The sequence below is a fragment of the Pavona decussata genome, unplaced genomic scaffold (genome assembly GCF_977016875.1).
Source record: "Pavona decussata unplaced genomic scaffold, jaPavDecu1.1 SCAFFOLD_9, whole genome shotgun sequence".
In the NCBI taxonomy this organism is placed as follows: domain Eukaryota; kingdom Metazoa; phylum Cnidaria; class Anthozoa; order Scleractinia; family Agariciidae; genus Pavona; species Pavona decussata.
In genome coordinates this window covers 3,012,263-3,025,358 of record NW_028145432.1, presented here as the reverse complement: position 1 = coordinate 3,025,358, position 13,096 = coordinate 3,012,263, and the positions used below count along the sequence as shown (strand labels likewise).

Here is a 13,096-nt window from a genome sequence, read left to right as displayed (position 1 = left end):
ATTTTGCTGTTGATTTGCATTGCGTGTACATGTGCATTCCAACAAACAAAGGAAGGACAACTGATGGCAGTCTATCATTGATTCAGATTCAATTTGTACTAAGATGTTCACTTCATGATTTCTTCAATGGTTTTATTTACACATTACACTTGGTAATGGTGTCATGATGAAACTGTAATGCCATTCAGTTTTATCAGAGGTTACTCTTTGCTTGTCTCTTTTTTTTATTTTTTTATTTTTTTTTTAAGTATCGTTATTATTAAACTATTGTACAAAACAATCCAGTAACAACCTGGCATTGTGTAGCTTATACTGATGCTTACTGGTAACTGACATTATCACAAAACAACATTCACAAGTGTGGTGTACTTGAACAAACATTGTTCAATTCCAATCATACATAATTTATCCTGTAATTAAATCACTGCCTTGAACTCAACCCTGTCCCTAAAATGCAGAATATAAACGGGAGGGCTGAGGGTCCACAACACACTGGTGGTTGAGTTATTTAGTCGAACTTCTGTCTCGCTAGGATCAAGAAAACTGTCCATAATCAGAGACTGTGACCATTATGAGAGGTTCAAAATAGACAACAAAAAACAACAAAGTGAGTTAAAGTAGACACAATTAATTTTATTCAAATGGTACAGAACTACAGGAGACCGTGAGTAATGAAGACAATTTAAGGGAAATCATCATCATCTTCAGCCATCTCTTTGGCAAGTTCAAGGTCTTGTTTCTCTCTTTCTCGTTGTTCCTGTAATGAATGTAAAGTGGTGCAGCAGTTTTAACTTTAACAGGTGCCCCAGTTCAGTTGAAAAAGGAGATTGACCAAGCAGTAAGAAATGGCTACTTGTTTTGCTGTTGATTTGCATTGCGTGTACATGTACATTCCAATAAACAGAGGAAGGACAACTGATGGCAGTCTATCATTGATTCATTCATGATTGACTTTTGTCGAATCAAAGGTCAGATGGGTTATTTTGAGTTGCTTGCCACATGCCACTTGAGCTTAAGAACAGTCATAACAATTCAATTTACACCTCAGCATACAGCGGTTTTCAATCAAGCATCTATTGCTTTAGTTACATGACTGACCACTTTCTCAGCCAATCAAAATTGAATCCAAAACCGATATTGTGACTTGTTTGCATGCATTTCCTGTGCTTGTTGCTATTTAGAATACTTGCATTTGCTTCAACATTTATGATTGGTTCCTTCATAGGTTGACGTGTTTGTTGATAACTCTATCCCAGTACTAATTAATGCACCAAATAAACTGTGACGGCTTAAGTCCAATGTGCCTTCACAATAGCATCACGTTTTCACAGAGTACACTTCTCATAAACATAACGGTCTCTACCCTTACTCTGAATTTAAGCATTATTAGATGATAAATACTGCTCACAGTGGATGTGAAAGGACAAGTTTTGGTTTAGTTACAAAACATTGTACAAGAAAAATAGACATAATTTGAACATAAATTATTTTATGTAAGTACCTCAAGTGATTCCAAATTCTTGCTATAGGACTTGGGTGGGAAACGCATGGCCTGGATTAAAATAAAATAATATTAAAATAAAATAAATGTCATTTATTGGCAATTAAGTCAGAATATAAATATAATTATTATGTTTTCAAGCAAACATGTAATGGTAATAGGAATGGGGGGAGTGGACCCTGGGAAGGGGAGAAGGGGTACTTGTTGCATTTTTTTGGTGTGTGTGAGTACCACCTGGTTTCTGACCATTTTTCAGGACAAAATCTGAAAGTTTTCAATAGCCATTTTCAGACCTGGGGCTCACTTCTTGAAAGTCCCGGTAATTTACCAGACCTGATAATTATATTTTATGTTTTTTTGCCGATTACACAGTGATTACAGACATGGTTCTTGGCCAATGTTATCATAGAATTATAAGATTTTAAAATTTCGTATTGACTTCTGTTAAGACTTCTGTTAAGATTTCGTATTGACTTCTGTTAAGATTGACTTCTGTTAAAATTGACTTCTGTTAAGAAACATTTATCACCAAAGACTCTTATTGGGCCCGCTAAGTTACCGGGACTTTTGAGAAAGAGGTCCGTCCTCTAAACCTCATACTTGTTTTTAGATTTTAGACCAAAATTGTTTATTATAATTAATATATTCCTTTTGAGACCAAAATGGATCAAAATAGCTTACCCCATGAGGTGACACATGCCTGATATTATTATGTGTCTCATCACAATGTTACAAGGGAGCGCAAGTAATCAAGTTAAAACAAGTATGATTTAGGGTATGATAAGTAATAATGTATGCTGCAAAACAAAATTTAAAGATGAGTATTGTACAGAATATAATTATGTGAAAGTTTTAATGCTGTGGGAAGTGTGCCATGTACCTAATGCATCATCAAGTGTATGTAACAATTCTCTTACCTACAACTGAATGGAAAATAATATCTTTATTTTGAAAGTCACATTTGTGATAACCATAACTTATTTTACATACCCTGACTGATTGATTATACAGATCTAAACAGAAGCTAACTCGCTGATGGAAAGCTCCTTGAGGCTCATTAGTGGAGTAAATGTCCACATTTTCCTGCAACAATATTAAAATAAAATGAAACAATAAAATTATTTTTTTACTTAAAAAAATCTGCACAGTATGTTCCTACCAAATCCCACATGTGCCTGTTGTGAGTAATTTCTACATACGTCGGTAATTTTTTCCAGTGGTCTTTGGAAACCTTTTATTGAGACATAAAATGGACATTTAAAAATGGGATTAAATACTTTCTTACCAAGGTATATCTCTCAAATTTGAACAGAAAAAAAATCTTTGACCCAGTACTATCTCAAGGTCAAAGTTTGACAGATATCATTTTGTTGTAGAAATTATTTCACACCAAGTTCCTGTTTTTTCCCATATAAACACAGAATTCATGCACTATCTTCCTCATTTTCAAAATGATAGTGGATATTACCATGAAATTGGGCCTCTTGAATTATGGAATGGTTCCGTGCTCCCAGATAGAACAAGGGTGGACAAAGGAAGTGAGAAAAAGCTATGCATTTTTCAAGTTACGTGTAAGTAAAGTAAAATACTCCAACTATACCTTGGACTGTAGATGACCCTTTTCATGGTCTATTGTAGCATCAATGACACCATCACGAATTGCCTAAAAGTAAAACAGTTTTAATAGTAAAATAAACTACTGGTCTTTAGGTAAAATTGTTTGTTAGACTGTTAAAATGGAATGTCATTTGCTAATAATTTGTTTATTTAAAAATCTTTTAAACAATTGCTAATAAAAAAATTGAAACAACAACCATAAAGGAAATAGGACAGACATGTATTAATCCAGAGTGTTGGAAAAAATTTCCCTCTTTGCCATGCTCCCTACCTTGGCAACAATGAACTCAGCATCTTCAGGGCTGTCTAACTGGAGTTTCTGTGCGATATCAGACAGTGAAATACGTGAGTAGGATAAGTTAATCATCCGCACACCCGCCTTGATGACATTGTGTCGCAGTCTGGAAATCAAAATTAAGAATGTTAGTTTGTGTTCAGTGTTCCCTAGTTAAGAATCGATCCTGAAAACCTATACTTGTTCATTATGGGCACAAATGTCAAAACATTAACCTGATTATCAATGTGTATGTTTTCTCTGAAAGGAACTTCTCCTTAAACTTGTCAATCACTTGGTTAAATTGCTTCAGATCTCCATTTAACACAGCTGTTGACAGAAAGGAAGTAATAACATACATTATGGTAAACTTCATTGACATCATCATGTCATGATAACATAATTATGAAGGAGTTTCAGTTGATTGCCAAAAGAAATTAAAGTACTAGTTAATGCTTTGGTTTTTCCTTTTCACACTATGATCTCTTTTCATTTACAAAAAATGGATAAGGGGATTAGTTTCCAAAGAAACTGTGGTGCTGCATTAATATTTATATTGGTGGGAGGTAGAAATGAATGTATGGTTGATCAGCAGAGTAATGTTGCTAAGTAAAGGTAAATAGGCCACAGTAAAAGGATTCAAGATGTTTAACCAACTAAAAGTATGATATGTGTTGTAGAATTTGCCAATAACTCTGCTTTTCAATCTTTGTGTCTCATGTTTCCTTGGGTTCATACCAATTCCAAACAGACATGAGTAGCCAGTCTTTTAACTCAACTCATTCACGGATGCCTATCTTCTTTGAGCCATTTTAAAAGTCTGATCAGCTGGTCACCTTCCTTCTAGTTATAGACATTATTACAATCGTGGACAAAACTTGTTACGAAAACTGCGAATTTTGCGCACATATTTCAATCTACCTTAAAGAAAACACTGCCTGGAGAGTACCAAACCTTCACTCCTCCCTCCCCCTAACTGTAACTCAATGTTGCTTCGAAGGCCGGGCAATGACCCAACCTTTTTTTCAGTGGCAGAGTATGAGGGGGAGGAGGGCTGTGTTGTTCACGTATCATTGTAGCTGTATAATTTGGAGATCAACTAAAAGCTTCTTAACCATTTTGTTCACGACTGTAGTTGGTAGCTGGCTGCTATTAATAGCCCTGGGTTTACTGCACTGCTGCCACTGTGACTGGCAAAAGTGATTACACCTGTACTTTCAACTGGTAAAATCAGTTTGGCAACTCTTGACTGAAGCCTGCTTTACAATCCAGGCTAGACCTACCTACCTACTAATAGTAACCCCTATTTTTATGGAGGAATACAAAAAAATATAATCAAGAAACTAATAAATATTTCAATTATGTAATTAAAAGAAACTCAAGTTTTCATTGGCTGTAATTGTCTGAGCAATGCATTTGTATTTGCAAAGGCACCACCCAATTCCCATTCAAAACAGTTTTCCATTTTACACATGTATGCTATCGACAACTTTCTTGTCATGTCTTTGTGTTTTTTTTATTACTTGCATAGTCAGTCACAATGCAAGGCATAAGAAAGTGAAACACCTGAATACTTGCAGACAGTTAGGTTTCCATGAATCAACTGGGAGGCAAATTAAACCAACTCAAAACCAACATCAAAGTCAAACATGCTGAAAACTAATCAAGAGCTAGTAAGTGTGACAATGGCAAGGTGTGTTTAACAGCATTAAACAGTGCTGTAATTAGCTGTGTGGATCAATGAACAAGGCAGACAAAGAAAACACTGTCCTGCCTTAACTTCATATGACACAACATTTTCTGTCTCTTCCCACCCAAAGTGCACATCATGAGCTCAACACTTCATGCACTCTGACAAGGGAAGAAATGACCTTTGATGCCATGACACAAACCTCTGCTTGACTGGCTTTGATAGCTGCAGTAAGTGTGGAAATGTTAAATTTAGATGCACTAGGTAAACTATACTTACATGTGAACTTGAGATAAAACTCAGTTGCTTAATCTGGTTTGTTTAAAATGCTACCCTTTACTGTATATATCATATTCTATAAGCAGTTAGTAATAGTTATGATTAGCAATTAGTATTTAACAACTGGTGTAATTAGTGTGATTGAGCACCTAGTGTCATATATAACGTGTGATAAGCCATGGGTAGAAGTTTTGCTCTTCACCTGCTTAGAGTATAGTTGGCATCCACATTTGTCAAGGTTGTAAGTTCAAAAAATGATAACAATATTATAATTATTATTGCAGAGGCCTCAATCTTTCCTGCAAGATCACTGTAAATGAATTGTGCAGTCCACTGCTGATAACTCAAACCATCGCCAACCTGAACCTCGCACTTACATGTACTCGAACCAAAATCAATTTCCCCTGGATTTCCATCATACATTAATTTACTGTAATTTTACCCTAGCTAGGTAACTTAAACCCTCAATAACTTGAACTTCCCACTAACTCAAAGCAATTTTCGTTTCCTTTCAGGTCATTTTCTATATAATTCTACCCTTGATTACTCAAACTATGTTTGTCAAGACGTGACAGGTCAAAACAAACAGTATTGTAGTCCAAAACATTGAATTTATTTTGAAGTAACCGTGTGTCAGTCCCGTTCAGGTTTAGCTGGTTTAGGGTACAGTCACGGCCTGACATTGTTATCTTTGAAACCTGCAAGGCTTGTGGTGCCTAGTTTTCTCCTGCTGTTACGTTAAGTTCTAATTTATAATTTAGAAATATTGTTCCATTTTCACTCAACTCCTCTACGATTAATTTTCTTAAAATGTACACTGTATGAATAGAAATACACAGTAAACTCCATTTTTCCTTATTTCCGGGACCTCATTTGTTCTCAAATCCCAGAACTCTAACCTTTTATCACTCTTATTTAGGTATATAACTGAATATCACATTTTGTAGAAAACAGAATACTACAAATCCACACTTCTAGTAGCTAAATTGTAAAGCAAAACATTTGCAACCTTCAAACATACACAGCTGTTATAACAAAGTGTACACCAACCTTGTGTAAGCTGGAAGTAAGGTACCAGTGTTTTTCTTAGGAATGGTTCTCTGAAAGTTGCTCTGTCTGGTATTTCACCAAGAAGCAGTTGGACAACAATGGCAAACTTTTGTGCCTGTACCATTAAATGAAGAAGATTACAAATGGCTCAATTTTATCAACTCAGCATATACCTGATCTGCAATTTCCATTTAGGGCACAATATGATGCAGTGAAGAGTTTTCTATATTTTTTTTTAGGGGGAAACCAATGTTTTAGTATGTTGAATACACAAGCCAACTCAGTTATAGCTTTCCCAAGGTTCAGACAGCAGTATTACCAAAATTAATGAATGTAAACTTACCATTTTTTCATGCACAATATAACTTTATTTTCTTTGCTTTTTAAGTAGAGTAGCTTTGTCAATTTTCATTATCTATAATTGGTGAAACCGAAAGTGAGAAGTGATCATCGCAGTGAATTTTCCAGTGAAACCACTGATAAATGGATGTTATTTCTTTGAAGTGAACAGAACATGACCTTTGGCAGATCATACTGTCTGTAAAAAGTTATTAGCTTTCATTTCACACAACTGATCTTCATTTGTTTATATGTCTCTTGTATTGTTTTCTTGACAAAAAATGCAAAACAATCCTTCCAAACTGAGCTTGTTTAGTCATCATTACCAGTTTGGGGTTGACTATTGAAGGGGGCAATTCACCTAAACGCCATTCTTCTGCCACTTGACATGGCTTTAATGGCAATTTCTCATTCACGTTTCAAGCAATCCAAAAACCCTATCATTATCCCGTGAATCTATGTTGTGGGGTATTTTGTAAATTTTTGGGTGATTTTTGGATATACTTGGAGTAGTTTTTTTTTAAAAGGATTGGTTAAATTAAGAGAAATAAGAAATGTTGAAGATTTAGTGAAGTTTTAAAATTAGAATTTGTATTAAATAATTAATAGACGGATACCAAGTTAGTCCACTAACAACCCGGAGTGCTCTTGCGTGGGTATCAACTGTCTGTTGGTGTTCCAAAAATCATTTTCTTTCTTCTATCCCTTCTTAAAACCTCTTTAAATTTCATTCAAATTTAGGTTAATTGCCCCCTTAAAGGGGGACAAGAACATAGCTTTCTAAACATTTACATCAAATTTACAGTGCCAGATACATCCATGTGAAGTGGATGCGAGTTAAAACGCGCCTTTTAACATGTTAATATAACAATAAAAAAAATGAAAAATAATTTGAGCAAAATGCTCCCCCGTCTCTGCTCCCCCCTACCCCCCTCATTGGGGTAGAGTTACTGGGCGCAGAGTCTCTGCAGAGTCCCATCCTCACCGGTCCACTCGTCGAGGGAGCTCCGAAAACCTGATGATGCTGAAAACATTATTAATATAAGACGCGACAGCGTCTTTTGCTCCCATGTGGGACACATTTCCTTAGATGTGCACGAGGCGCAGCCTCATTTTGGTGCGAAGCTTGTTTTCGTCCTATAATGTCCTAAAATTACTGTTTTCATTCACAACTCTGGCAGAAGTCTTGAACTCGTGGATTTCTTTACATCTTTTAGGTTGATGTCGATTACATCAACGATTTTCTTTAAAATGTTCGTCTTAAGGGGGCAATTCACCTAAACACCATTTTTCTGCCACTTGACATGGCTTTAATGGCAATTTCTCATTCACGTTTTAAGCAATCCAAAAACCCTATCATTATTCCGTGAATCTGTGTTATGGGGTATTTTGTAAATTTTTGGGTGATTTTTGGATATATTTGGGAGGAGTAGTTTTTTTTTAGAAGGATTGGTCACATTAAGAGAAATAAGAAATGTTGAAGATTTAGTGAAGTTTTAAAATTAGAATTTGTATTTAATAATTAATAGACGGATACCAAGTTAGTCCACTAACAACCCGGAGTGCTCTTGTGTGGGTATCAACTGTCTGTTGGTGTTCCAAAAATCATTTTCTTTCTTCTATCCCTTCTTTAAACCTCTTTAAATTTCATTCAAATTTAGGTAAATTGCCCCCTTAATGTTGGTATAACACTATACCAGCAAAATAATAATTTATTATTTCCACTATACTATTATCATGAAGAAGGCTTTAATTCATCAAATGAGCATTAGACTCAGACACCTAGAAAACCACACAAGACAAGTAAAAGATTCTCTAATTTTTGAGCCTACTAAGACATTTTCCTTGCCTTGTGTGTATGTCATGTTTGTTCTTCACTTACAGTTTGCTTGAATCCATATGCAGCTTGTTGTGGAGCCTTTCTTATTGCCTGCAGAAGATTCTTATGAGCCTCTGAGTAGTCCAGTTGAATGGCCTTGATAATACCTGATATGGACAGGGAAGCAACCCCTATTTAGACTTCAGTAAGCAACAAGTAAGCGATTGGGTGGTCACACAAGACTTAAAAAAGCATACACTGTAGCTGAACTTGTAGAAATACAAAAAAAAAAAAAACCCTGCACATAAGAACCTAGTGGATTAAGAACCTGTAGGCTAAAATTTTCACATTAAACCCCCATTATACAAGAACCTGTTGAGCCTAGAACTTTAAGGTTCTTATTATTTTGGAAAATTAGTTAAAAGCGGTTGAGTTTTGTTCAAGAGTATTGGATATAAAGAACCTAAAATAAATCAGAGGAAAGAGAAGAGGGTCTGTCCTTTCTCAAAATGTAGTCTCTTTAAACATAGGGAAGAGACCACACCCAAATTGAAATAGTTGTTGGACTAGCCTGCGAGCAAGCTCTCGGGGAAGAGAAAGGGCAGGAGGGGGAGAAGGAGAGAGAGCTTGCAACGATGTCTCAGGGATTTGAATGCTGCCCCCAATAGGCAAATCTTTGTTTACACTTTTTGCCTCATTAACATATGCTTATCACTATCTGATGACGCTAATAAAATAAAAACTCTGAATATTGAAAGGGCGTAACAGTTTCAGTTTTCTCTGAAAATTTGAGCCCAATACATCGAATGGTTTCAGAGAAATTCTTTTCTAAAAACTTGAAATTTTACAGAGAATTAACTTTTTAAAGTTAACTTTTTTGCCACCCAGCAATTTCGCAGTTTTTGATGGCGGATATTTCCTTCAATATTGCTTGCAAAGAGCTGAAAATTGCACAAATTGCTCAACTTAATCAGCTCTTTTAACTTTTGCATTTAGTTCATATATACGGCCACGGCTTCTATGAGTTAAGTCGTATGGTAATTAATTTAAAATGTAAACAATGATGTCAGCAAAGATTCGCCTTTACTCCCTGTGGCTCCCCGCTATCCTAGCTGTCAGAATTTGGCCAATCAGTAAGTTCGTTATGGGGATTTGTGGAAGTCCATTTCGCCAGAAAATCTGTTCCTCAAAGGACTCAAAGGTACAATGTTATGAGGTCGCTTCAAAAGACAACAATCCTTGCTAACAAAAACTCTAATCTCTCTAATTGAGTTTGCCTACCATGTGCCACAAAAATCAGAAAAATTAGTGAAGGATTTAACTTTATTGTAAGCACACTAAAAGCCAATTGACCAAGAAGTTGAAGTCACAGATGTCATCCCAAGGATCAAGCTAATCTTGCCAACGTGTTAATGCCACAAAAAGTATTGGACAGAACAAAAACTGTCAAAAACAGGACACAGTCTGGCCGGGGATCGAGAAAAGAAGGGGTGCAAGGAAATCGTTAGGATCTCAATTTTACAGCCGGTCTTCGAGAACAAGGACGCAATTCTCAATATCGACAATATGGTTTCATTGGAACAGTCAACCCGTATGAAAGCTGTGATGTTGTGGCTGAGTAGCAAACCAGACATCAAAGTGCCGGATCAAAAGGAAAACATTGCTCTTCTAAAACAATGCCCCAAAAAAACTGGCAGATCATTGCTTATGCCGTACTGAAGCACTCGGAATTGAGGCAATATATCTTGAAAGCTTTAATTTGTGGCGTAAGCTTCATGAACTATGTCCATGTATTTCTTTTTTTTTTGTGGGGGGGGGGGGGGTGGTTGAGCCAAAAAAAAGGTAAAATTTGGCCGACCTTGCCGCTCCAACGGAAATATCAGCAACAAAGCGGCAGACATCCCCATCGAGAATACTTTGCAATGGACAAACAACCAAAAATTGTTTAATGTTGATTCCTTTCAATTGCTGTGGAATTAATTCCGGAAAAAACTTAAGTTATTTCGAGAAATTCTTGCAAGCTTCAGGAATGGAAACTCCACTTTCCACTATTTTTGATTTGTCAACACCATGCACAAGAAGAGTAATGTTGGAACACCAAATCCAATATCTACCAATCAGCGCCCCCCCCCCCCCCCCCCCCAAGCACCTTCTCCTCTTCGAGAAAATAAATCTACATGTAGGTTCTTAAATGCAGGTTTTTACTTTTTACAGGGTGAGGCATAACCCATACATCTCATTTACATTTACATGTAATTAGGCAGAAAAAGCAGAGACTGCTGTAAACTGACCTGTATAATAAAGAAATCTTGCCCATTCATTTGTACTTGCTGCCTCTGGAAATGAAGACTTGGACACCAGTTTCTCTGCCTAATCAAGATTATTGTAGAAAAGTTTTGAGAATAACCTCATATACGTGCATGGAGAACTTACACACACTTACATGCAGCAACTTTAGGAGAGCAAACTTGCCAAGCACTCAATATATGCATGACTGACAACAGCATCAAACCCTCTTAATAATCCTCCTTGAAGAAATGATCACGCTTTTCCATATTTTAAGTAAGCGTTTTGCCACAGCATGTGGTTTTACAACCAAGCATTTCTATACTCCAAAATCATGTTCGAGCTGGGAGAAGTTCAATTTTTTTCTTTTTCACACAACCAAAACTCTGATAGTCTATAGAAATTTGAGTGTTAGTCAATTCATGTCACGTGTGACCAGTATTTCCGAGAATGAATAAAATGTTGAACATTTCTCGGGAAATCTTTCCAAAAAAGATGCATTAACAAAAAAAACAAAAACAGAAAAACAAGATTCAAAATACTTGGAAATAATTAATGCTGAAATACTTACTTGAAATACTTAATGCTGTAATTAATGTAAAGAAAAATTCATAACTTTATACCGTCAATAAACTAGGGAAATTTCTATCAATGGTAACTCTGAAATCTCGTTGGCAATGTTCAAAACTGACATGTAAATTTCAAAACTGTTCAAATTTCAAAAATACTGGTCACATGTGACGTGGATTGACTGTAAAAACATTCATGAAGATGGAGCGCAAACTGTCACCAGCTGTAATTATGCTTTAAGGGAGCTTGAAATGGAACAAAATGGCTAAGAACAACAGTAAATCAAACTTATAAGCAGTCATCAAATGCTGAATCATATCACAGGCTTCTGTTCACCCTAGCATCTGGTTAATCCAAGCACTAGATGGAGCACAATGGCAAAATTGCTAACTAAAGACTGCTATCTTGCTATCTCCAGATAGGAGCTTCCGCTTTTCAAAATACATTAAACATGAATTGTTTAGAATTCAATTCATAGGCCACCACAATTGAACAATTCATGCACACCTTTTATGCCTGTGTTTATTGACTTGACGTCTTACCTGGTCATACAGATTAAAATGAAGGTAGTTTCTCAGGAGAAGATTCAACAGAATGGCCTACAAGAAATAAATGCAAACATTGGGCCAGTTATTTAAACAGAGTCTAACTTAATCTCTGGCTTAAGACAATCACTGGGCCTCAAATCGGTTCATAAGTGGTTTCTTTTAAGTAGATAAATAGTTTTCTAGTCTGGCATGCAAGTCTTCTTATAACCATCAGCAGCAGACAATGTTTAGATATGACTGTTGGAAAAATTGAAAATGGCTTAGAACGTGGTTTTTTTAAACACCATGTAAACCGTCTTTAATAAATGACCCATTAAGTCTAGGCATTGTTAATAACAGTATTATTTTAGTAGACAGTTGTCCATAATCACAGCAACAATTTTTTAAATAACTGTTTCCATTATGTAGTTATCCTCCAGTAAGAGATTATTTGTAGGTTGTCATCATTGCTGTTAGTATATTAAGTTAATATAATTATGATATTTCCAGTCTGTCTTCAATAAACTAGTCAAATGTAATATTTTTAATTAGTGTATACCACACAAGTGAATAGTACTTTTTGCGCGCGCTGATATTCACCTCCTAGCAGCCGAAGAGAAACAAGATGGCTTCCCGTGTCGCCACACTTACTTAAGAGGAAATTATTTCAATAAACCAGGCGGGTGTTAAAAAAAATACATAAATGGGCACAAAGTTTGGTTTGACAGCATTAAATGGTAAGTTATTTAATCTTTTCAACCTCACATTTTAAGGCAAAAAATGAAAATACAATCCCTTGTCTACGAAAACTGCCGAGCACCAAAATTAAAATGAAAACAATAAAAAATCTAATATTTTTCAGCATGGTTTCAACAACAAGACGAATTTCACAGAAAAATTGAAGAAATGGCACTGTAGGAGCTAAACAAGTGTCTCCAAAAGTTTTATTTGTCTGCAAGAAAGCGAGACGGAACTTTCTTAAATAAGAAATCACTTACAGAGTGGCGCACAAGATTTTAAATTTCATACCATTTGTCGGTATATTGTTAGAAATAAAATAATTTTTTGGTCCGCTAGTAATTCACTTGGTATATACTAAAACAATTATTCACCTCCACTTCGGTGAATAATTGTTAATTAATAG

The 13,096-nt window shown here is 35.7% G+C and overlaps 1 protein-coding gene across 1 annotated transcript in view; it reads right to left on the bottom strand.

Annotated features, from left to right (window-relative positions):
* Window positions 1-612: 612 nt before the first annotated feature.
* The window catches only part of LOC146488565 (26S proteasome non-ATPase regulatory subunit 3-like), a 31,132-nt gene continuing 18,648 nt past the window's right edge, over window positions 613-13,096 (bottom strand). Inside the window, exons 7-16 of the mRNA XM_085118460.1 lie at window positions 11,968-12,024; window positions 10,861-10,939; window positions 8,633-8,736; window positions 6,412-6,526; window positions 3,629-3,722; window positions 3,390-3,519; window positions 3,102-3,164; window positions 2,492-2,584; window positions 1,502-1,552; window positions 613-757 (exon numbers count right to left, since the gene is read on the bottom strand). Coding sequence (XP_084974586.1) covers window positions 683-757; window positions 1,502-1,552; window positions 2,492-2,584; window positions 3,102-3,164; window positions 3,390-3,519; window positions 3,629-3,722; window positions 6,412-6,526; window positions 8,633-8,736; window positions 10,861-10,939; window positions 11,968-12,024 — 861 coding nt within the window. The 3' untranslated portion in view covers window positions 613-682. The remainder of the gene's footprint in view (window positions 758-1,501; window positions 1,553-2,491; window positions 2,585-3,101; window positions 3,165-3,389; window positions 3,520-3,628; window positions 3,723-6,411; window positions 6,527-8,632; window positions 8,737-10,860; window positions 10,940-11,967; window positions 12,025-13,096) is intronic.